We start from the raw sequence: 25408 nt of genomic DNA on the forward strand, positions 1-25408 counted from the left end.
GGGGGGCGAGGGGCACACGCACCGACTTGCACGTGGGCGCCAGCTTCTTGAGCAGGAACGGGATGGTGATCTGCAGCAGCGCCTCCCGGAAGAACCGCTTCCGCACCGAGCTGCTGTCGTAGTCGTATTTCTGCCGGGAGAGACGGGTCAGGGGGCTGGAAGCCCGCGGGTCTGGCCCGAGCCTTGGGATCCTTGCCCGTGCAAGGGGGTCCGTGGCGCCTCCCGTAGGGGCAGCAAATTCGGTACCAGCCCAGGGACGGGGCTCGGGCCAGGCCACTCACCTTCAGCACCCGCTCCAGGATCCGCTGGATGGACTTGCACAGCTCCTCCTTGGTGGGCCCCTTCCCCAGCTCCTGGTGCAGGAGGGTCTCAAAGGTGTACACAGCATTGTCCATTTGCTGCAGGGCACAGCGCGGGCACGTGAAGGCCCTGGAGTGACCACAGCCCCTTCCTGCGCGCCTCGGAGGGGCTCCTCAGCCCGTGCCCCCAGCTCTGCTAGGGAGGCACGGGGGCAGCCTGCGTGGGCAGGTACGGGTTCACCCCCATCTTTACTGAGTGTCTACTGGGTGCTAGCACTGTGCTGGGCACTGGCCAGTCCCTGCCTCAAGGAAACAGAGGTCCTGGGCCCTGCGGGGAGGGGCTTGGGGAGCAAGGAGGGCTTCCTGGAGGAAGGGATCTCTAGGGCGAGACCTGAAAGGGGAGTCCGGATTAACAGGTGAACAGAGGGACAGGTGTTCCAGCAGATGGGAGCACCTGAGAGGCCAGAGCAGGCCTGAGCACTCCAGGGGCTGAGCGCGGCTGCGGTGGGGCCCACGAGGAGGCAGGGCCAGGGTGGAAGGCCATGGAGGGAAGAGCCTCGCCCCAGGAGACGGGGCCTGAGGAAGGTGGGAGGTGCCGGGGCCCACCTCTCGCATGTGAATCTGGGCTCGCTGCTTGAACACGGAGGTGCTGGACACGTCAAAACGCTGCTGCAGCCCGTCGAGCCGCAGCGGCTCCATCTTCTCGTAGCAGCTCTGCATCTTGAGGGGGTGGTACGCCAGCTGGGACAGCTTCTCCATGTACTGTGGGGAAGTGGGGACCTGAGCCGGGGCCCCCGGAGTCGCAGGCCCTGCAGACCCCCGGCTCGCCCGGGCCCCGAGGGACAAGGATGTGAAGGCTGGAGCACAGTCCAGCAGCTCGGGGCCAGGGGAGAGGTTCTCATCCCTTCTGGGGTGCTGTGTGGCCTCGGGCAAGTGGCTCCCCCTCTCTGAGCCTCCCGATTCCTCAGCCTCACAATCAGGCAACAGTTTCTCATGATCTCTAAGGTCTTTTCTGGTTCTCAAATTCTGTGATTAGTACTGTCTGTGGACTCCTCAGGTCAGGGTGTGGAAGAGGAGGGCAAAGAGTACAGGATCCGTCTGATCTGCACCTGACAACCACGTGGGGCTTCAGGCAGCCAAGTACCCCAAAATGGGGTCTGTGGAAGGCTATGCACCCTGAGAACTGGGTAACTGAGAAGTGACAGAGACGCGCCGTCTCCATGGGCGAGGGACCTGAAAGGGCACCTATTTCTACTTCCTGTCAGAGGCTTGCCTCTCCTTCCCTCCCTCCTCTCCCTCCCTCCCTCCTCTCCCTCCTCTGTTAGTCCTTTGAGACTTCAGTAACCCGCCTGGTGGACAAGGGTCAGTGACTCCCCTTTCCTCCGACTACTGCCCCCAGTGCCTCACGCCCTCAGCCCCTTGGTCTCCAGCAGACCCTCTGGTAACAGGTTATGCCCGGAGCGGCAGTGAGGGCCTGGCGGGGGCAGAGTGGACCCAGGCCCAGCACACGCTCCGTCCCCGGGGCCAGGGGCCTGTCCTCACCTCACCCAGCTTGTCGGCACCGCCCTCGTTGATGACGTTCAGGTTCATGTCTGTCACCTCTTTGAAGAAGACGTCCCGCACCTCGGTGAAGCCCTGGCTGGTGGGCACCATCAGGGCCTCCAGGATGGACGGGATGTAGGGCTGGACGTGGTTCCGCACGCACACCTCTGCCTTGGGGAGGATGAAGGCTGCGCCCCGAGGGAGCCGGGTGAGCGGGTGGGACCCAGAGCCCAGGGGTCGCTACCCTATCAGCTTTTAAAGAAAACCCCTCGTGACACCAGCAAACTGATTCAGAGATCCACGCGTCAGAGAACAGGGGCTTCTGAGATTGGCTCCTGGTATTTCTACAAGTCTGAGGGCAAGGAACCAAAGGTACCAGCGTCGTTCCGCTTTGCTCGAGTGGAAACACATCTCTAGGGGACGTGTTGCTTTAACAAAGCAACGCACACTCTGGTAGCCTCCGTGAGCCTCTGCGTTTTGCACACGCTGAGCCGGCCGCTGCCCTGTGCGGCCACGCACAAGCAGCCCAGGACACTCAGACCGAGGCCACTCCCCCCAGGGGTGCCGTGAGGTCCCTCCCTCTCCTCTGCCCGGCTACTGCTGTTCGTTGCACCAGATAATTGTCAGCTCCCTGTGTTCTACGCAGCTCATGATGAGAACACAGAGGAGAGAAGGGGCCCCAGGCAACGGACACACACAAAAACTGCAGGCGGCCGGTGTGCGGGGCGGCCAGGGGGCCGGGAACGGAAGGGAACGTACGCTGACCCTAAAAAGTGAACCGCGATCCGAGTGCATCACCCCCGCTAAACTGATGCCTATGAACCGCGCTCAAGCCCGTGACCGGCCAAAGCTGAACAACACGCTTGAACGTCCCCGACAAAACGGACATCTTCAAGGTCTGCGTTTGCAGAAATGTACACAAAACAACTGCCAGAGGTTGGACGAACAACGGCTCACGTTTGCTTTCATTTTGTAAAATGACCGATGAATCGAGTCACTGGCGTGAAAAGTACACGGGTCCATGGCACAGACGGGAGGTCCACCCCGGCCCCCAAAACATGGCAGGTGGCCTACCTCGGATCTTGCTGGCCAGGTGCTCCTTGGAGGTGATGATCTGGTCCATGTCCGTGCGGATGGTCGCCTCCATGGCTGGCCGGGCCAGCTGCAGCTTGGACAGCACCGCCTCAAAGCGTGCCTTGGCCTGCTCGTACACCATGCGGTACACGGCGTCGGAGATCTGTGGGCAGCGGCACGGCGTCAGAGCCAGAGCGAGGGTGCCGGGCGGGCACAGCACCCCCGCCTCTGGGCCACACGCACCCACCTGGATCCACTGCCGCTGTCGCTCCTGCGGCTTTCCCTTCAGCCGTGGGGCGAGCTCCGCCTTCAGCTCGGGGCCCAGCTCCTCCATCACCAGGTTGCTCAGGATCTAGGACCAGGAGGCACAAGCCGGGGCAGGGGTTAGAGCACGCCCAGCTGGCAGGTTCCTCTCCGCATTCTACTCAAGCCCCAACTCCTCTGGGCTTGGCCTTGGCTCCATGTCTCCACTGCCCTCTCTCTCGAGCATCATCCCCCACGTCCCAGCTTCTCTGCTCGGGGGACCTGCAGGATCCTCAGAATCAGGGGGTCCCACCTCAGGGCCTTTGCACCTGCTGCCTCCCTGTCTGGAATACCACACCCCCCGACCCCCCTCACTGGCACACAGAAGTACGTGCGTTTATTTGTCAAATGTCTGTTTCTCCTGCTAGATAGAGAGCAAGGGCCAAGGCCGCATCCCTCTTATTCACAGAAGCACCCCAGCATCCGGGTCAGGATAGGTGCTCAGTACTGAATCAAGTAAGTATTTCCACCTGTCCAAAACGATCTTATTGTCTCCTTGCAAGCCAGGAGTGCCCCGAGCCCACAGTCTCTGTGCCTGGGCCCGCCCTCTGGACCTTGGGGTGACATCCACGGTCTCCTCGTCGGCCCCCTCGGCCTCACCTGCACCTCATTCCCACACAGCATCTCCCAGGTGCCGTACAGCTCCTTCGACTGGCGGTACGTGCGGATGGCGTCCGTGAACGCAGGGCCCTCTACCTTGGAGTCCTCAGGGATCCCTGCTCCGGAGAGGGAGTGGGAGAGGAGGTCGGTGGGATGGCCCGATGGCCCTCACCAAGACCAACTGACTGCCCGAGCGCACCCTCCCGTGTGTGCAGACACATGCACACCCCCACCTGCAGCCCCGCGGCCTCGAGAGAGGTGGTGGTGGTCGTGTTTGCGGTGACAGTGACAGCGGTAATAACCCTCCGCCGACAGCATCGAGGCACTCTCCTTCATGTGTTCCTTAATCTTCTTAAATCTTCCCAACCGCCCCAAGACTGTCCTCAAGCCCACTTTACAGATCGACAGCAGACTGCAAGGTCAGGCCACCGGCTGGGGGTCCCAGGGCAGTGCGTGGCAGAACCGGGACCCGAGGTCACCCCACCCTGCCGGGAGAAGCGGCCGGCACAGCAGAGAGGGTGCCAGAGGAACCCCGGGGTCCTCATTCCAGTCCTGCTCCCTCCCCTACTGGCCACGTCGGGGCCTGCAAGCTTTCCCCACAGAAGGCCAGCCAGTACCCATTTTCAGCTCTGCAGACCAGATGGTCTCTGTGGCAACCACGCCGCTCTGCCACCGCGACATCAAAGCAGCCAGACACCGTGGAAACCCAACGAGCTGGTAAAACTGGATTTGCAAAAATAGGCAATGGGCCAAATTCTGGGCTGTGCACTGGAGCTTGCCAAGCCTTGCTCCAGATCATGGAACCCTAAGGGCCTCAGTTTCCTCTTCTGAACAGGGACCCAGGCTGGTCTCCTACAGCCACAGCGAGGCTCTAGCCGTGAGGACGGGCTGGGAACTGGTCACGCAGGGGCCCCAGAGCCGAACCCAGCACCGTGCTGCATCGCCCTTTACTACACCTGGCAGTGACAGGGTGTCATTCCAGTCTGACCACGACATACCAGTTCTAGACTCGTGCTGTTGGTAGTGCTGGCAGCAGCCCGCATGAGCCTGCCCTCCTCCCCCGTGCCAGCGAGGTGGGTCGGGGAACAAGGCACAGCCCCCCCGGAACGGCTGCCAGGGGAGGCGAGCAGCAGGAAGTTGCAAAATCGACTTGGGGAAGAATATGGTTCAGCACGCGGAGCCAGGCAGCGGGGCGGCCACCCTGGCCACGTGCCCCCGACCGCTGCGTCCCCGGAGCCGAGGAAGGGGAAACAGCAGTCTGGGCCTCCCAAACCCCAGCTCCCACGGCAGTGACTACAGGCTGAGTCACCCCCGCAGAGAAAAAGCCCCTCCGGGCGTGGGGAGGACCCCCTCACATCCGGCTGACCGCAGAGTCACCGCCTGTCCGCGCCGGAAGGGGGTCAGCGGTGGGAAATGGGCCCAGAGCCATCCCTGTAGTGGCAGCTCCCTGGGCCAGGCTGGGGGCAGGAGGGGTCTCCCCGCTGTTTCAGGGGTGCCCCAGCTGGGCTGCTGTGCAGAGCCCGAGGTGAGTGCTGCCCACTGGGCCAGAGGAGGGAGGAGGAGCACGGTCTCCCAAGACCAAGTGTTGCCGAGAACACGCGGGCTGTGCGCTGCATGCAACCGCTCTCACCTGAGGGCATTGCCATTCTACAGACAACAAGCCGGGGTACTGGCAAGGCAGGGCTGCTTTCCAGGTGGCAGGGAGGTGAGATGCTGGGTGGGGGCAGCGGGAAGGAGGCTGCGATGTCCCGGGCCCTGGCTCCCGCCAGACGTGCGGTCTCAGACCCTCAGGACAGCTCCACTCCGCATGCTGGGCCGCGGAGTCTCATACAACGAGGGCCCCCCTCCTGAGCTCTTCCCCTGAGCTTGGCTGTGAGGGGCTGCGTGGTGTCCCCCCAAATCCCTATGCTAAGGACCTAACCCCTAGTACTTCAGAAGGTGACTGTATTTGGAAATAGGGCCTTTAAAGAAGTAATTTAGGTAAAATAAGGTCATGGGGGAGTCCATCCAGTATGACTGGTGTCCTTATCAGTAGAAGGAATCTGGGTGTAAAACATGCACACACCATGGGGGGGGCTGTGTAAAGACACAGGGACAAGGCCCGAAGGAGGCAGGCCTCAGAAGAAAACTAACCTACCGACACCTTGATCTTGGACTTCCAGCCTCCACAACTGCGTAAGCCACACAGTCTGGCGCTTTGTTATGGCGGCCCAAGCAGACCAAGACACCAGGCCGGGGCTAAGACCTCGCACACATTCCCTCATCTCATCCTCACACGGCCCCGTGAGGGATGGCTGTTCTCAGTCCCACTTTTCCTGATGGAGGAGACAGGCTCAGAGACGCCAAGTTACTGGTCCGAGGACACACAGCTAGGGAATGGCAACAGGAGGGCTCCAACACAGGACCAGCGGACTCCAGCCAGACCTGGAGACTTCCTGCCTGTGGGGTCATCAGGGTCAGACTGAGAAAGGAAACTGCATTCCTCAGTCCCAAGCAGCAGGCTAAGGGGGATAGCAGTCAGACAGGAAGAGGCCTTGACCTCTGCAGCCCAGGCCCGCCCTGCGGGCTCAGCTCAGTGCCCCAGCTGCCTCTTGCCACCCCCAGCTGCTCCAGGAATGCAGGATGTAAGGGGGGCCTTGGGACGAATTGGCGTCCCCCCAGCTTGGCCTCCTTCCCCGCCCACCCCCCCCCTACTTCCTGGCAGCCCCCAGAGTGAGCAATTCCAGGATCCACAAATTCCAGGCCCAGCCTCCAAGCTAGAGGAAGCAGAGAACTTTCCCACAGTTCTCAGGGTAGAAGGAAGGCTCCTCTAAAACCAGCTGCAGGCTGCCCCTTCTTTCCCCGCCCCCTCCTGCCCACAGCACCCGCACCCACCCACAGGGCTCTCCCCAGCCTCCCAGGTGAGCTCCCAGCTGTGCCAGGCACAGGGCCAAGAGCTCACCCCAAACCAGCTCATTTAGCCCTCCCGGCAATCCCACCGAGCTCGAGCTTGTCATCCTCGCATTGTGCACGTGGGGAGCCCACCCCCAACCTGGGGTGGCCCTGCCAGGTCAGCCATTAGCCCTGGAAACCTGGAGAGGGCAGGGCTGGGCCAGGGCTGGGGCAGGGAGGGAGGAAGAAGGGAGGAGCGGGGGCGGGTGCCCAGGCCCGGCAGTCAGAGCCCAGATGGCCTCCGCCCAGCCCTGGCCCCACAGCCCCAGGGGATCTGGGAACAGGAGGCCTTTTGTGGGTGGCAGGGCCTGGCCCAGGTGACAGGGGTTGGCCCGACTGAAGGCCTGGTTCCTCCCACCTGACAGATTCCAGACCGGACTCTGCAGCACAGAGAGGATGGGTGGGGCGACCCGAGTCCCCACGGCAGCCGGGTCTCCAGGCGTGGGTGCCCACGCTGTCCACCCACCACCACGGGAGGCATGCCGGGCAGGGAGGGTGGGGGTGGTAGCCTCCTGCCCGCCCCAGGCCCGGTCACCAGGAAGCAAGTTCAGGTTTCAGCACAGGCTGCTCCTTCCCCGAGGGCACAAAGATGCTCAGTACCCCTATTGTCCCCATTTTTTGATCAAACTCCTTAGAGCCCTGCAGGGCCCTTTGGTCGGGACCCCAGTGCCCCCCAGCGCATTGGGTCACCCTCCCCCACTGCAGGGCTCCATGCACCTCCTCCTCTAAACTGTCCCCGCCTCCAGGCTGCCCTCCACGCTCCAGGCTAGAACGCTGCTCCCCCCACTCGAGGACCATTCATCCTTCAGGTCTCAGCAGAACCATCAGCTCCAGCTAGCCCACCCTCTGCACACAAGGGTCAGGTCAGTACCCCCCAGCACATGCACACCCTCCAGGCTCCCGGGGTGGCTCCCACCCAGCACCGGGCACAGCCACCCCCCCTGCTTAACATCTGCCTCCCCCATGGGGCTGCCGGCAGCACAGGGGCAGGACCCGGGGCGGGCTCCCTCCTGCAGCCTCCGCGCCCAGACACTAAAAATGTTCATTGAATGAATGAGCAGAAAGAGACCTCAAAACTCTACAGAAGGGAACACCGAGGCCCTGAGAAAGGACATGAACTCCCAGGCTACCCTATAGGTCAGGGGTAAGGCAACAAATGATGCAACAAAAGAAGTCCTGGGGTGCCTGGCTGGCTGGCTCAGTCAGTGGGGTGTGCAACTCTTGACCTGGGGTTGTGGGTTCGAGACCCACGCTGGGGGTAGATACTGCTTAAAAATAAAATCTTTTAAGAGAAATTAAACAAATGAATAAATTAGTCATTACACCAAGCATCGAGCAGACTCTCACTGTGAATCCTTACAAACACCCTAAGACTCGGGACGGACTATTATCCCATTTTATACAGGCTCTGAGAGGTAAGCTGGTCCTGAAGTCATGTTGCTAGGAAGGAGCAGAATCAGGACTGTGGTTCTGTGCTCCAGGGTCCAAGGGCTCAACAACCACACCCGCTCTGAGAACAATTTCCCAAATTTTCTCTGAGCAGGACAGAACTGTCTTCTTCAAGGAAGAAGGTTAAAAGGCAGCATCGCAATGTCTCCCTACAACCAACCCCCCCCCCCCCCCCCGCCAGAAACAACAGCTCGTAGAGCAGGGTTGCCGCACCGCACTCAGCCGTTAGGTGTCGCCACTCGGGAGTGACCCAGGCGCCCCGCCCCCTGCTCACCATTGTTGCAGTGCCGGATGCAGTCCTGCAGGACCGCCTGCCACTTGTCCTGTTCGGCCTCCGTCATCATGCAGAAGTAGTAGTGCCGGGCGGAAGGGTGCCAGAGGATGAGCGGGAACTGCGTGGGGCACTTGAGGATGGGGGCGGTGCCCGACTTCGACGTGGTCCCTGCGGAGACAGCGCCGGCTGAGCCACTGCCCTCTGCAGTTTCCGTCTGCCCGGGCCGGCAGGCGGCGCATCCCTGGGCCCAGCTGCCACGGCCGGCTGAGGTCCAGAGAGGGCTCGCCTGTTCCGGGCTGACCGGCAAGTCAGGGCGGAGGCAGCATGCCTCTCTGTCCCTGCATCCGCCGCAGCCCAGCTAACGGGACCTCAGAATCCCGTGGCATCTGTTTGGACCCATTTCTCAGGGCGGGCACTGCATCTCGGGAAAGGCTCTGAACCCCATGCCTAAAGCACAAGCAACGCGGTTGGAGCCCTCAGGCTCAGAGGCTGGGCGTTACCTTCTTGGGTGTCCCTTCAAATTTCAGCTGTGGAGGCCAAAGCGAGGCTTACATGTCCAAGGGGGAGGGAGGGCTCCGCCTCCCTCCCAGAAAATAAATAAAAGGAGATTTTTCTCTATTTTGTCCCCATGGATATTCGAGATCCAGTGAGATAAGCGGTCCTGGGCTGGGACCTCACCACTGTTCATAACACAGTGACCGTTCTTCTTCGAGCCCTGGCTCTGCATGCCTGTGTGGGGCGCGGGCGCACACAGCACCTCGCAGGGTCTACACAACACCCCGAGGTCAGTCCTCCCAGTGCCGAGTTGCCGGAGAAGACACAACAAAAACAAAGCCAGAGTCGGGGCTGGAATCCTGGAATGCTGGGCTCTGGCTGAGCCCTCAACCACACGGGGCGCTCTACCCCAAGCCCCATCTGGGAGCACAGGCTGCCCCCCAGATCGCCCCCCCCCCCCCGGTTTCCCTGGGATCATGGGGCAGGCAGACGTGCTCCTGTAAGGCTTCTAGGAGCCTCCGACAGGGCGGGGCGGACGGGACACCTAGAACAACTCTTCGCAAACGCAGTACTGACTCCACCGTGTACAAAGCAGGGTGACCCCGGTCACCTTCTCCAGGGGTCTCACAGGGCCTCAGGGACACGGGAAGGGCAGACAGTGGGACCCCCCCCCCCCCGGCAGAGCTGCAACTGTAAGGCTCAGGAAGTGGGCACGCGGGTGGGAGCCAACGCCTGCGCCTAGTTCGCTGGGGGGCCTCAGGCAACCCCCCTCAGCCTCCCCTCTGGGGGCACGTGCGGTCCCTCGAGGCCTGGCCGCTCTCTCTGCAAACATGGAGGCTGGAGCTCTGGGATCAGGGCAGCCCTCTCCCCCGGCCACCTCCTGGATCTAAGCAGGGCATCTCAGCCTGGGACCAGGCGGTGGGGGGGCGGGGGGAGTCCTTTACCTGGTAAGGAGTTGCCAACCAGCTCCAGGTACTGATCCACGGAGGTGAGGATTTTGTAGCCTGCACTGTTGATGACAGCCCGGGGTGGGACCTGCCGCTCGTAGGCCTGAGGAAGGGACAAGAGGGATGGTCCCAGGGTGTAACAGCGTGGCCAAGCCTAAGCCCCATCTCCAACTCTGGCTCCAGGGCCCTCTCAGTGTGGCCTGCCTGAGGCAGGGAGGAGGAGGGGAAGGGAAAGGGGAGGAGGGAGAGAGGGAGGAGGAGGAGGAGCCCACCCACTGCGGGGATTAGAAACCACCTGGCGTAGTGACCTGGGTCCCAGCTCTGGGCTCCAATCCCAGCTCCACTGGACACCGTCTCTGTGCTGCGGACATTAAGCTCCTTCACCTCCTATGCTTTAGCGTCCTCACCTGTTAAACCAGGGCGACGACAGCTCCTACCCCACGGGGCTGCGTGCAGACCGCGTGAGACGATCCACGTAACATGATCAGCTCAGGGCCTCAGCCAGACGCAGTAAGCATTACCAGCACTAACGCCCCTATCAGCAGCAGCCAGCACTGGCTGAGTATTTATGACACACCAGGCACCGTGCTAAGTGCACCGCATTGCTTCCTTCCACAAAATCCTCACACTCCGAGAGGTGAGTACCATCATTAGCCACACGGCCCGCGTGCAGCCAACCCAGGACATGAACCTGGTCTGTGCGCCTCCTGGGTCCAGAGTCTTTGACCACTACCCTGACTGTCCGGCAAATTCGTGGGTTCAGAGCTCCACACAAGTCCCCTCTGGAGGAGAATTAGGTCTGGACACTGCTTTCTTCTACCCCAGCGGGTAAAAAGCGGCTCTAACTAGTAGCTTATACAGCAGGGCTGCTGTGCTGCCCCTGGCCACTAGGTGTCACTACCCAACACATTTCTTCACAGTGGCTCAGGACCTCCAGGGCACTGATTTGCAAAGTGCGGTCCTAGGTCATCGACACCATCAGCATCACCTAAGAATTTGTTAGAAATGCAAATTATCGGCCCTGCTCAGACCCAGATCAAACCGGGCAGGCCCAGCAACCTCTGTCACACACCCTCCAGGTGGTTCTGAAGCCAGCTACCAGTTCGAGAACCCCTGCCAGAGGCCATCAGGCTGCTGCACACATTGTTTATGTTTCTTTAACCCCGATTCTCCTTGAACAGAGAGCACTCCGGCCTATCCTTCGCTACTGTGGAAAAATGTCTGGTAGAAGAAATTGGGTCTGTGGCTCAACCAGGGGGCGCTTCCCCCAAGGCCCAGGGCAAAGATAAGGGACAATGGGCGGGACACTCACCAGGCAGCAGGGGGGCTGCCAGTAGCGGCAGAGGAATCAGGAAGGAAAAAGATGGGATCGCTACCCTGGGGTAAGTGGGGGGAGGGGGGAATGGCCAGACTCCTGTGTCAGCAGTTGGTCACGACCGTTGAAGAGCAAGGATGGGAGTGGTCGGAGAGCTGCAGGAAGCCCAGCCAGGAAGCAGGCTGGGGGCTGGGGGCTGGGGGGACGGGCAGTGGGGAGAAGCTCTGGCCCTGGAACTGGAGGGACTGGACAATCTGAGGTGGGTAGGGGCCAGCGGCCAGTTGCTTACATGGGGAGGCAAAGGGAAAGGGGACCCCCAGAGCTGGGCTGTTTAGAGGGAAGCCAGCCAAACAAGCAGGTTGGGGGTGGGGGCTGCGGAGAAGGAGCAGAGCAGGGGTGAGGTGGGGGGGGCCTCACCACTTTGTTCTCGTAGAGCACCAGCCCATAGTTGTGAGGCACGAGACTGAAGCGGTTCCTCCACTTCTTGTTGTCCTCCTGGTACTGGAAGAGGTTCCCAGAGAAGATGATACGCTCATCTAATGGCACCTGTGAGTGGGGTGAGAGTGAGGCCCGGCTCCCCCACAGCCCAGCCGGGCAATGGGGTCCCCCAAGAAGGGGGAGCTGCTGAGCACATCCCCCATCCCGAGCTCCCCGAGTCCTTCTCTGAGGCAGGGCTGCAGCTCAGCCATGCGGAGAGGGAGGCTCAGGCAGGGGGGCTTTCCCAAGGTCCAGCCAGAGCCACAGCGATGGCAGGACTCGAACCCAGGCCAGGCACCAGCATTCGGGGCCCAGCCAGGACCAAGGTCTCCCGCCTGTCCTGGCCCTAGACAGGCACGGCTACCTTGGGGCAGGTCTCTGGAGCCCATGGCAGGCTAATTCCCCGACCACCCACCACCCCAGCAGCCACACCGGCCTGACGGGAAATGCCCACGGGCCAGGACGGTGAAGGCCCTGGTGCCCTGGAATGTCTCTTTCCTGCTCTCGGCCTCCGTTTCCCCTCAGGGTAACAAAAACTTGGCCAAGGGGGCTCCAGGGAGCCTCCCCAGCTCTGACAGCTAATAAGATGAACTCCATGCATTTGGGTGGGGTTGGAGGGGACCTCAGTCGGAAGGTTCAGAGTTGGACCAGCATCCTGACAGACCGATGACAATGTGGGCAGCAGAAACGCCCAGACCTTCCTTGAGAAGTCCTACCTTTGACTCCACCTCTGACTCAGTGTGACTTCGGGCCTGTCACATCCCCTGTCTGAGCCTCAGTGTCCTCATTTGTACCATGAGGTCAGGGACAGCAGTGACTTCGGCCAGGTATCTTGAGGACTGTGTAAGAGGCCACGGGCAAGCATCACGTGCACCTGACAGGCCGTCTGCTCGGCTCATGACACGCCGGAGCCTCCATGGCTGCTGCTGGGACTCCCCGGGCTGTGTCAGTCTCCCGGCTCCACAGGCTGACTTCTTTGGGGGGGGGGGGGCATGCCTGAGAGCGTGTTTCCTGAGCAAACCCACACCGGGAAGTTTCAGGAAAGGGAGATAGAGGCCACAGGGGGCAGGCTTACTCCGGGATGAATGGAGTTTCAAAAGCTTCTATCTGTTCTGCAATAAGTATGGAGCCTTCTGCAGAAATAAACACGCGTCCTATGTAATACAGGGAGAAAGTACTATTATGAACAGCGCCTAACCCCTCCCAGCGTCCCTGCTCGGGTCTGCCTCTGCACTGCAGTCAGGTGTGAGCCTTGGTCCAAGCTGCCCGCCCCCAGGGCCCTGTGTCTTCACAGGGGCCCCTTCTCCCCTGCAACCTTCCCACTACTCTTCAAGGGGAAATGCCAAAACACTCTTGGAAAATGAGGGCCCATTGTACTCAAACAATAGGACCCCGCGACTGCTTCCTACCCAGGGATAAAAATATTTACAGGAAAAGAAAATGGTCCCCCCCCACCCCCCTCACCCCACCTCGCACACAAGTGGGCTTTGCCTGAGTCACAAAGCTATGCTCAGTGGGCTATATTTAGACAGGGGCCTCCTCTCAAAGCCAGCTCTCAAATCCCCATCTTTTCTAGAAAGAAAGAACAGACAGCTCTCCTGACACCCTGGTAAGACCCTCCTCACTGCCCCCCGCCCTTTGGTCCTCCTCCCAGCTCAGGGCAGGAGCCCCACCTCAGGGGCAGCGGGAGGCCCAGGCAGGCCTTCCCAGCAACCACCGCCCCCCCAAGCCGGAGTCCACCCCCAGATCCTGGGGCAGCCCGTAATGGGCGGTTGCTTGCGGGTTTGGGTTTTAAGACTTTCAAATGGCAGAGTCATGTTTCCCTTGGAAGGCCTGCAGGAAACGAAACGGAACCTGCCAGCCCAGGCAAATTATTCTGGACTCTGCAAAGCTCTCCAACGCTGGGCTGGGAACCTTCGGTGGGTGGCGAATGGTTAGAGCACAGACCCCGGTTCCGACGGCCCGGATTCCAGCCCCAGCCCCACCCCCCACACCACGGGAGCCTGGACAAGCCTTTCCACCTCTCTGAGCCTCAGGGTCCACACTGCAGGTGTGGACACAAGTATAACCCCTCAGAACGATGTCGCGCCCACACAGCACAGCTGCTATTTTTAACACAATTTCTGGGGTTTTTACTATTACTATTGCTACTGTATTATTTCTAATAAAAACAACTGATACTATGACAATTAACATTGTTATTTCTATTATGATATTATCCTGATTTATCACAATGGCCAGTTTCCTGAGTGGCAAGATGGGACCAAAATTCCCTGCTTTTTCAGGGACTGGGGGTGATTTCCTTTTACTCCTCTTACTGACGGGTCATTGCGGCTTTCCTACAACGGGTACTAAAGGCATTGCTACAGATGTCCCTCCCGCAGAGAGACTCTCATGCCTCGTGCCGTCAGACACACCACTCTGTCTTGGGTCACTGGGACCCAGGCTGCCTGTGACACCGCACGAGTGGGCACGTGCCAGACACCCTTCCAGGCCACACTTCCGGGCACCACCTCGGCCTCCGTTGTCACTGGGTGGGGAGCGGGCCACTATACCAAGGGACCAGCCACGAAGGGTCACGTGATGCTCGGAGGCTCAGCTGCTCAGCCGCGCAGCCCTGGCCTGCCCTCCACCCCGAGCAGCAATCTGGAACCTGGCTCGCGTCCTGCCTCCACCATCCTGGCCGAGCCACTGAACGGCCCCGCTGTACACGCTGCTCCCTCAGTCTGATGTTCTCCCCTCCTGGCAGGTCCTCAGCAGAGATGGCCCCTCTTCCAAGAAGCCCTGGTGGGTCACCCAGAGGAGGCCAGACACCCTGCCCCGGACTGAGTTCACTCTGTGATCTCCTTCGTAGGACCCAGCTTATCGTGTGACAGTTTACTGCTGTCTCCCGAGTTTCTGTGGGACCAGAGTGGCCTCCGCACCTGGCCTGGCTCAGTGTGTGGCCCTGACTGCAGGCCCACCTGTCTCGTTTCAGGTGATGCCTCCAGCTGTCCTTTCCGCTGAGAAGTCACCAAAGGGTAACATGTCCCAAAAACCAGCTCCAGCCCCTTTGGTGTCATGGTAAGTGGACACATTTTCCACCACCTGGGTTTGGGGGAGGGTGGAGGCAAGAAGGAGACAGCCCCAACTCTCCCAAGTCTGGGGCCTTCTGAGGCTCTTCGCTCTGCTCTGCCACCTCAGCGGCCCCATACTGGTCCCTTTCCGCGTGAGCTGAATCCCATCCGGCCCTGGACATCCCCACCCCCTCCCCAGGCTGCTCTCACTCCTCTGGCCCATGATGGCTGTTCTGGGTATCAGTCCACACACAGAGAAACGGAGGCTCGAGAAGGTGAGGCCACGGGCTGGAGGTCACCTGGCAAGTTGGGATTCGCACCCCTTAGGAGCCCCACCTGCTCCGCTCATTCTCTCGCGCAGTCAGCTCCACAGCGCTCCGCAGGAGGTACCCACCTGTCAGGTCAGGAGACCGAGCCCGGAGGGTTGACTCAACTGCCCAAGTCAGCAGCTAGCAAGCAGCTCTGGGCCGGGTCCCCCGAGTTCTCTCCCCCCAGAGCACAGTGTTCCAGCCTCCATCCTTCTCCTACAGTCCTGTCCCGACTCCCCCCCTCCAAGCCCAGGAACAGGCTGACCCGGGCAGCTGGGAGGAAGCCAACAGGACTGGGTGGGGAGGCGCAGCAAGGTGGGCAAGAACAGCTTTGGAGCCCACGAACCAGGATTCAGCCACGAAGGACCTGAGCGGCAGCACTGGGGTGGCCTGGCTGACCTGGTTCAGAGCCCACTCCCAGAGGGATCAGCTCAGCCAGTCCAATTCCCCAGAGGGAAGCTGGCTGGCACTCTGCCCCAAGGCCACCAGCCAGGAGCAAGTAGCCTCTGGGCTGCTGCTGGGCCACTGTGGGGCCAGGCCACCTGCAGAAGAGGTGGGGCTGGCACCCTTCCTCCTTGCCACCCCTGGGCTGTCCGGGGTGGGTAGGAAGGTCACTGAATGGGAATGCCCTGGATTTCCCTGGGCTGACTCAGGGCCCCTGTCCCACCCCCAGAGCAGCAAGGACTAGCTTCTCACCCCTCAGGCTCAGGCCTGGGGCTGCCGGCTTCCAGCGAGGCACTCATGGCCCAGCCCGTGTTCCAACTGTCCCTCACCTCCTCTCCGCCTGTCCCGCCCCTGGCACCACTTGGAGGCCGGTCACCACCGGGCCCCTTCCCAGGAGGCCTTGTGTGCCTCCTTCAGTCCATGCTGACCCGTGGCCCGGAGTCGCACAGCTTCCAGTCCCTCAACAAATATTTACTGGGCAAACACAATCCTGCTCCTAACAGGCTAATGACAAGGCTGATGATGCTGACACCATCAGCCAGTGCTCCCCGAGCACCTTCCCTGCTCCAGGCGCCCGGCTGACTGGTCCTCTCGTCCTCACAACCACCATGCGCGGGTGCTCTTACCCCATTCCACAGATGGGTAAACTAAGATCCACGAGGTGAGGTGACTTGCTCACGGGCACGAGGCCTTTAAGAGAAGCAGCTAGTGGCACCTGGGTGGCTCAGTCGGTTAAGCGTCTGACTCTTGATTCTGGCTCAAGTCATGATCTTAGGGTCCTGGGATCGAGCCCCGCATTGGGCTCTGCTGCCTGCTTGAGATTTCTCTCTCCCTCTGCCCCTCCTCCCGCTCTCACGGGCACACGCTCTCACACTCTCTCTCAAATAAATAAACCTTTAAAAAAAAAAAAAAAAGAGAGAGCAGCTGGGCTTGAACTCAGGTGTGGCAAGATGATCCCAGAGCCCCAGCTCTACCAATGGAGGAGCTGAGCTGGCAGGGAGTCCCCACGGTGAGTGAAGGGGTCTTGGCAAGGCCACCGGGTTATTTCCCTGTTCAGAAGCTGGGTGGGAGCACCTGGGTGGCTCAGTCCGTGAAGCGTCTGCCTTAGCTCAGGCCCTGATTCCAGGGTTCTGGGACTGAGCCCCACATCAGGCTCCCTGCTCAACCAGGAGTCTGCTTCTCCCTCTCCCTCTGCACTCCCTCTGCCCTCCTCCTGCCCCTGACCGCAGCCCTGCTCGTGCTCACTCGCTCTTGTGCTCTCTCTCAAATAAATAAAATCTTAAAAAAAAGTAATAAAAGATGCTGGGTGGGGCCCCTAGAGACCATGGAGGCAACAAGGGTACACTGAGGCCCAGGGACGGGAAGCCACTCAGCAGGGCCATGCCGGGGCCCGCCCTGCCCCCGGCTCAGCACCGCTCACCTTGCGCCAGAGCAGCTGGGCCTGCGGCAGGCCCGTGCCCTCGATCTCGTGGCGCATGCTGTTGAAGAGGGCCACGCCATACTGGTCCTCGTAGAAGCGCAGGAACTCCGTCAGGATCTTCCCGGTCTTCTCTGGAAGGCAAGAACAAACAGACTGTGAGGTCGTCGTGGTTACCTGCGAGCAGCAGCCCCACCCCAGGGAGGGGCATCAGCCCAGCTCCGAATTCCTGCTCCTGAAGAAATCGTTGGCACAAGCTCCGGCTTTCACCTGCCTCGCGTTCCTGGCCGGACAGGTGCATTCCCTGCACACGATGGGTGGATGTTCGGACAGGAAAACAGGCAACAACTGAGACAGACATCACCAAAGAGAAAAGACGAGAAACCAACAGATGAGTGGGAAGACGCTGAGCACCAGCCACCAAGCAGATGCAGGCAGAGAGGTCCGTGCTCCCCCGTCAGGCCAGTCAGGGTGCGGGGGAGCGGACACCTTAACTCGGAGCCCTGGGTGCTGGAAATTGACCAGCAGCTGCGCGTACAGTTTTAAGGGTTCACGCGGGGCCCAGGATGCCGCACTCCCTCCTTTAGGAAGGACCCTCTAGGAAGGACCCTCGGAACGACTCGCAGAGGAACAGGTGTATATATCACGCAGGCAATCAGCAGGCACGAGCCAGATGCGCGTGCATGGACGGATTCAGCCCATTACCAGTGCACCTGGGACGGGAGGACCTACAGGTGCCACCCGGGGGAAGGTGCCCACACTCGGCCACGCGAAGAAAAGCGAGTTACAGAACCACGTGCTGAATATTACCTCATTTAAAATCACTCCTGGTCGTGCCTATAAACTGTTTATGTCTGGAGACGGAGGAAAAGGTCTGGAAGGCAGCACTCCCCCACCTGTTCTGGGTGGGACCCCTGGGTGTGGGAACGGGAGGGCCGAGCCAACTGCATTTTCGGCTTTATTCACTTTTACAGCATTTGAATTATTTTACAACGTGATTCCTTCCCCAGTAAAAATAAATAAATAAACATTCTAAACTGAACTCATCTACCCAGTTAACCACCTTTTTGCTTCCACGGGCCCTTTGCTTCTCTGCTGCCAAAGCAGTTTCTGAACAGAGAAGGTGACTCTCGTGGCCTCCAGGGCTCGCCAAGCACACACCAGACGCTCAGGACCCGCATTGCCTGGGTATCCCTATTTACAGATGGAGAAACTGAGGCCCAGGGAGGGTGGTGACCCATGACAAGGAGGCCCTCTCCTTGGGAGAGATTTCCTGGTCCCGAGAAGCTGCCACTCGAGTCCTGACTTAGGGCTTGTGCCGGCTCACTCCGCGGCTCCCCTCTCTGGGCCTCAGTTCCCTGAACACTAAGAAGACTAGACTCCATGGTGGACAGGCCATCTCTGCCAGCCTTGGATTCCAGGTCTGAAGACCCGGTCCTTCCTCAAAGAAAGGGCTGATGAGACGCCGTGCCTCCTAGGGCTGGTCTCTGCTTCTCAGGCATTTCATTTAATCCTCTCAAGAGCCCTGTGAGGTAGGGCTGGTGTTATTCCCATTTTAGAGAAGACCTAGAAGAAGCACTGAGACCCAGAGAGCTTAAGTCACCGGCTCAAGGTCACAGAGCCAGTGGGTGGCGGAGCTGGGATGCAGTCCAGGAGCCCTGCTAGGAGGTGGTGGCCAGGGAGAAGGGCTGAAAGCATGTGGCCACATCCCCACCCAGGGTCTCAGGCAGGCTCACTCCCTCTACTCCCTCTGGAAGAGCTCAGCTCAAGGACCCCCTCTCCACAGACCCTGTCTGTGGTCCCCTTTCCTGGAATGAGGTCATGGCTGTCTAGATTCCAACCTGGGGAGAGGAGGGGGGGGAAACAAATGAGGAATTTGAATGCCTATTTTTTAAAAACCATAAACAACCAGAACTCTCTCAAAGACCATGGGAATTGTTTTGAAAAACGATGAGGCAGGATTGGGAGGGGTGGGGGGAGCAGGCAAGAAGGGGTAATGAACTGGAGCCAAAGAGAGAAAATGGGACCGTAGGTGACGCTAATACTGATAAATCACATCATCGTCACCATCCTCACAGCTGCGGCTTAGCGAGTGTGAACCTGAGCCAGTGGGTGGGCAAGTTCTGCATGCAGGACCCCAAAGAATCTTCATGAAATCCCTAGGGAGTCAGTGCTGTTGTTTTCCCATTTTAGGGACGAGGTGGCTTGCAGACCCAGGATTGGAGGGCCAGGGTCTCAGCCACCAGGCCAGGCAGCCTCAGCCCGGGGCTTTGTCCCGACTCTGCCCCCAGCAGCCAGACACCCCACGGATACTCTCCCGCTGTGCAGGATCTCCAGGGTCCTCCAGCCTCAGCTCTGGGAGGCCTGACCAGCCCCCGGTACGCCAGCCTCAGAGCATGATTTCCAGGAGGGCCAGAATCTTCCCTGACCCTTGGGAAGCCAGGCCCAGGAGGAAGCTGCTGTCCTGTGGCAGAACTCGAAGCCAGGTCTGCCTAAGCCACAGCATGCTCTCAGCAAAACCCAGATATTGCATCCCGCAGACGGTGGCTAGGTTTTCAAGGCCCGGGGGCTGGACTGGGGAGGAGAACGGGAAGGGCAAGGCAACATCCCATCATCCCATCAGGTGCATGAAGGCCCCAGGGCAAGGGGTGGGGGGTGGGCTGGAGGTTGGAGCGGAAGCTAGCGAGGCTGAGGAAGTGAAAACCAGAACAAGGGGACTCATTAGGAGCCAGAAGGCGAAGATGAAGCTGATAGGCTTGAAGTACCCGGGCTGAGGAGGAACAGGTGGGGTAGGGGGTGAGGAGAAAAATCCACTGCAGCCCTCCCAATGGGACGCGGACAAGCTATTGGAGTGAGACTGTGGGACCAGGGTCCAGGAGTGGAGGGCATGAGGACTGGGGGGGGGGGGGGGTAGGCAGAGGGTGGAGAGGGGAGAGGGTATGGGCTGAAATGGACAGAAAATGGGATAGGAAAAGAGGCAGTGGCCCCAGGCACCCTGTACCCCCAAAAAGAGGACAGCACCCCTGCCCCCACCCCCGCAGCTTCACCCAGCTACAATTACAGGCATGCCTCGCTATCCAAACTCGAGAACCATATAGATCTGAATCTGTTTTCCGATAAAACCTTGGCTACCTGAAATTCCAGAACCAAAGAGATCACAGAGTGGGGTCCCTTACTATCCAAACTTGTTCTCCCAAGTCGGGAGCCTAATGGATCGGGATGCTAGTATCTAAGAGCTGACTGCACCCCGGGGAACGTGGCCCTGGCGCCCTTCTGCTCATCCCTGTGGCCTGGCACAGGCAGGTGCTGAGCAAAGGGGGGTGTCCACTTGCCAGTTACTAGGCGTCCCCTCTGCGCCAGGCCCCACAGGACTGGGGAAGCCGCCGGGCCAGGGGCAGCAGTGACATCATTCCTCAAAGGATTAAGGATTCAAGGAGGGTCCCAGGCAGTGCCAGGAAACTGGGTGTGCTCGGCCCAAGTTTGGCCGAAGGAGGGCTAGAAAGGGAAGACTGGGGGGTGGGGGGCTAGAAGGGAGCAGGGCCGCAGGATGGCTTCTTGGCAAGGGTACGCTGAGCACATTCTTGAGAGATGTCCTAAGACAGCCTGGAAGGAACTGGCTTGTGCTTGGTACAAAGGAAGTGCCACAGGAAGCCAGAGGACGAGGACTCCGGCGCCGTAGGGGGCCTAGGACTGGGGGCTGGAAAGACCTCAGAGAGGCAGGCTGGGGAAGGGGGTGCAGTCCCCTCCTGAGATAAAGGGTTCACAGGGGAGAAGCCCCGAACAGGGTCCCCAGCGGCCTGTCCGGCCGGTGCTGGAGGAGAACCCCGATGGGCACCGCCCTGGCCTTCGATGCTCGTCCCGCCCGCTGAGCTCTGGGGTCAGGGCCCAGGCAGCCCCCTTCCTGTAAGCACTGCTCAGCACCCCACTTTTTCCCTTCTTGCCACCCTACAGTGGCTGTCTCCCTGGGATTTTTATGGCTCAAATCCCCACTGCAGCATCCCGGCCCAAGTGTCTGTGGACGGTCCCCCAGGCCTCGGGGGCCCCTCTCTCCTCCACACCTGCCCGTACCAGCTCTTCCCGCCTCCTCCCAGAGTGTCTGAAGACCCTATGTGCCATGGACTTGGGCCCACCCAGACCAAGGCTCACCACCCCAGAGGGCACTCTGAGCCCCAGAGTATGAGAGGCTCCCCAGAGGGCACACATCCAGCCTGAGGCAGTGGGGGTTAGACCCACAGACTGCTGACTCCCTCCCGCTCCTGGCTCTGACCATGGTCCACAGGGCCCCACAGGACATCCCTCCCACCAAGGACAGACAGGAAGCAGGCTGTGGCTCCATCCCCAGAGGCAGGGCCGACCCTGGGGGGTCCTGGGCCCAGGAACGGCTGGGAGGTACAGAGATGCTGGCACGGAGCAGTGTGAGGGCATGTGCCAGCCTCACCCACCTTCCACAGCTCATCCGTCCTCCCTCCTGCACTGACTCAGCCTCGGTGCTGCTTCAGGAGATGGCACGGGCCAGGGACCCAGCCTCCAGCCCCGGGCTCCCAGCCTCCGGGTGACAAGTGCAAGGTTGGGGCAGGAGTTCCCACTGTGCCAGCCCCTAGCCCCAGAAGCCTCCCAGCCAGCTCAGAGCCTCAAGTTGGAAAGGGAAGGGCCACTCAGATCCATCTGAGATTTGACTGCAAACCCCGGGCGGGTGGGCCTGGCACAAGCAGGTGCCGTAAGATGGGCCATGTGGCGGGATAGCTCAGCAAGTGCTCTCAGGACCTCCCTAAACGTGACTGTGATGTCACTAGTAATCACAATAGCGCTCGGCTTATCACAACAATGGTAAGAGACTGAAATTTTTATGAGCAGATATAATTTTTATAGCTCGAAAAAAATCCAGGAAAGACTTTTTTTTTTTTTTTTAAAGAACCGGGACAAGAACCACAAAATAATAGTGACAATGATAGGTATGTCTTCAGCTGACAGGCCAGACAAACGGAGAGCCCACTAGGAGGAAGGAGGGGCTCAGGCAAAGGTAAGGGCGTGGGAGAGCCAGGCCAGGGGTCCGCAAGAGGCACATAGGAGCCCCACTGCCCACCTGACCTTGGAGGGGCTCCCCTGGCGCAATCGTCAGTGTGTGCTAGTGCTAGTGCCCAGCGTGCATCGCAGCCCAGCCGGTGCCCCTCCGCCAGCGCATCCTGCAGAATTAGGCAGTAAGCTCACCCCACTCTGACTCAGGGCCCCGTGCACACACCCGGATTCTTCAAATGGCCCCAGAGCCGAATAAAACCCTGCACTTGACAGGTATTTAAGCCAATGCCTGGAAAGATGAATGGCTCAAGAAGTCACTTCACTTGTAGGTCAACAAAAACCCACTGAGCACCTCCACGGGGTTGTCATGGGAAGCACCCACCTGTGGGCTCCTGAGGCCCTCTTTGGCCCAAGAAGGCAACCCGTGAATTCTGGAAGTGGACCTGAGTGTCCCAATCTGCACCCAGACAACCGCTGTGCTCTGGGACCTCAGGGGGCCGCTGCCCCCTCCCCGGGGCCTCCAGCTCCACATCCAGCCTGCAGTATGAGGGTAGTGGGCTCCACCTGGCTCAGGACTCGGGGGCCAGAGTGAAACATGCGCGTGCACATGCACACGCACACGCACGCACACGCACGCACACATGCGCACACACACACTCCCTCACGGGGCTTGTTTCGGAGTGACACCTTGCAGCCAGCTAATGGAATACGGGAACTTGCATCCGAATCTCTGTGGATCTTAGCACAACTCTGCCCCCAGATAACTAGAATCCAAGGGCTGCACCTTTTGGGACCATCAAGAGTGACCCAGAGGCACCCCTTACCATCCAGGCCTCCTCACTCTGTCCCCAGAGCCCCCAGAGTTTATCAGGTGTGCCTTTCACTAAAACCTTACACATGTTCAACACAGCAGCCTACTGAACCCTAACAGATACTATTACTCCACTTTACAGATAAGGAAACTGAGGTTCAGGGAGACCCAGTGACCTACTCAGAGATGCACAGCCCAGAAGGGGAAAGAGGTGGGTTTCAAAGTCTGTACAAAGCCCCCACCCCATAAAGCCTCCTTATCCAACGGTCTCCCACATGGCACCACAATACCATTTCCAAAGCCCTGCCTTAAACTTTCTTCTGGGGCCTTCACCTGGTCCCAAGAGGCAGGCAAAGCACACTTTACTATCCCCATTTTAGAGATGAAGAAACTGAGGTTCAGAGAGGCAAAGTGACTTTCCCAAGGTCACACGGTTGACAGCTGTCAGAGCCAGTACTGAAGCCCGGGGTCTCCAGCCCCCATCTGGTCAGAGCTGGCAGGGAACCTTCACACCTACTGGATCCTCACTTGTCCCATCTTCTCTGGGCCTTAATTGTACCATCTGTAAGATGGGTGGGTGGGTCCCTGTTGGCTCAGCTGATCTACAATCTCTATGATGATCTAATCAGTGTTGCCCTGGCCCCAGGAGCTGACCAGGATGCTGGCCTCAGCATCTCCTCTGAGCTGCTGTTGAGTCAGATCTGAGTCGGAGCTGACCACAGGCCCCCCAGGCTGGACGGAAGGACTGGAAGTGAAGTCGGGGGGGGCAGGGGCAGGACTTGGCATCAACGCTACCTGGGTACAAGGTACCATCTCTACTGGGCACACGGGCTCTGGGTTCAAGTCCTGACTCTGCCATCTACGAGTTGTGTGGCCTTGGCCAAGGTGCTTCTCTCTGAGCCTCTGTTTCCCCCTCTGCAAAATGGCACAACGGTATCTGCCTGCTCAGGTTATAAGATCAAGATGAATGAGCTAACGGGCATGAAGCCTTCACTCTGGCAAAGAGGAGGCATGCTGCCAACGGGGTTTCCCATAAAGTGCCCCTTGTCCGAGGTCCCTGTAATTCAAGGAGAGGCCCTTGAAACACCCCTGGCCCAGCCGAGCAACCCCGGGCCCAGCCCAGCCCCAGGAGCAGCACCAACAGAAGCCAAGGCAACCGGAAGAACGTTAATCTCTGATTTTCCAAACTGACAACATAAAGGGTCACGCTGCTTCCTACACTCAGAAAGCGGGGGCTGGGCAAGACTGTGGGAGGCCCCAGGGTGGCCTGCAGTCCCCCGCGGACTCTGGGGGGCTGGGGGGCTTGGCCCACTGTGCAGATGGCAAAACTGAGGCTCATGCAGGAGAAGGGGCTTGTGGAGCTGAGGATGAGAGAAAGGAGCACAGGGGCGCCCCACAGATCCTCGAACACTTTCTTGCAGTCCTGCCAAAGCCCAGCACCCATCACGCAGAGATCATTCCCCTCATCTGTGACTCGGCCCTGGGGCAGGTGGTGTCCGGACCGGTGGAACGTTTCAGGCGAGGAGAGCCGGGATCCCTGCCAAGTCCTCCAGCTGGGGAGCAGCAGATGCGGGATCTGAGCCCAGGCCCAGGACCCCCTCCACACGGACCGCAGGGCCCCGGGACGAAGAGGGCACTCTACAGCCAAGATCGTATCAGCCTCGTGCCAACCACGGGGGCTTCACACTGGGCCCATCCCTGCTTTGGCCCCAGTTGAGGGCAACGTGCCAGACCTGTTCCCGGCTCATCCGGTCCCTCCGCCCATGAGAAGAGCCTGAACCAGGAGCCGGAACCCTGCAGAGCCACAGCCGAGAGGGGGTTAAATCAGCTAAGTGCCCCCCCCCCCCCACCAGCCAGTCCTTGTTCAGAAGGGAGACAGCAGTCAGAGAAGGCAAGGGACTGACTCAAGGTCACCCCACAAATAACCCTCAGAGAAGGAGTTTGCTCAGGGCACCAGTACAGCAGCGGCAGGCCCCGGGGACTCCACTCTGGGCCCGGATTCCCACCCCAGCCAGGCCCTACTACCCAGGGCAAGGCCCTCAGGGTAAGGTGAACTTCCTAGCTGACTAGGGGCCAGTCAAGAGGCCAGTACAGCTGAGCAGTACAGCTGAGCCCTGACTCTGCCACTAGTCACTGCCCCCCGGCCAAGTCATTCCCATCCCATGCCTGCCCCCTCCTCCAAATTTCTACCCACTCCTGGCTCTTTTGGATCCTGTGCATGCAGGAGCCACAGGGATATCCCTGAACCTTCTCTGCTCAACAACCTTCCATGGCTCCCACTGCCTTTGGGACAAAGACTGAACTCCTGCACGCTCTTCCTTGCCACAGGGTCCTGTGCAGGCTGCTCTCCAGGTCAGGAACACTGCTTCCTCCTTCTCTAAGCCCATTTCTCAGCCCCCCAGTGCCCCTGCCCCTAGGATGCCCCCAACTCAGTAAGGGCCCCCCCCCACTTACTTCCATAGCCCCCCATTGATCCCACAGTGGGTAAAGGCCCATTCCCCATCAGACTCCCCCTGGCAGTACCCACCACATCTGGGACAGGGCCCAGCATGCAGCAGGAAGCTCAGAGCCAGAAGCCAGAGGCAGCGATCTAGAGTCAGAGCCGCCCCCCGGCACAGAGCCACCCTCGTTGAGCAATAAAGCTCCCCAC

General features: G+C 60.0%; 1 protein-coding gene across 1 annotated transcript in view; it reads right to left on the bottom strand.

Annotated features, from left to right (window-relative positions):
* NIBAN2 (niban apoptosis regulator 2) overlaps window positions 1-25408 on the bottom strand; it is a 49860-nt gene that overhangs the window by 2647 nt on the left and 21805 nt on the right. Inside the window, exons 2-12 of the mRNA XM_026514007.4 lie at window positions 16935-17065; window positions 11647-11775; window positions 9912-10017; window positions 8473-8640; window positions 3819-3934; window positions 3163-3267; window positions 2916-3078; window positions 1842-2029; window positions 906-1061; window positions 282-398; window positions 23-130 (exon numbers count right to left, since the gene is read on the bottom strand). Of these exons, the coding sequence (XP_026369792.2) occupies window positions 23-130; window positions 282-398; window positions 906-1061; window positions 1842-2029; window positions 2916-3078; window positions 3163-3267; window positions 3819-3934; window positions 8473-8640; window positions 9912-10017; window positions 11647-11775; window positions 16935-17065 (1487 nt within the window). The remainder of the gene's footprint in view (window positions 1-22; window positions 131-281; window positions 399-905; window positions 1062-1841; window positions 2030-2915; window positions 3079-3162; window positions 3268-3818; window positions 3935-8472; window positions 8641-9911; window positions 10018-11646; window positions 11776-16934; window positions 17066-25408) is intronic.

This window comes from Ursus arctos, unplaced genomic scaffold (genome assembly GCF_023065955.2).
Source record: "Ursus arctos isolate Adak ecotype North America unplaced genomic scaffold, UrsArc2.0 scaffold_18, whole genome shotgun sequence".
NCBI lineage: Eukaryota > Metazoa > Chordata > Mammalia > Carnivora > Ursidae > Ursus > Ursus arctos.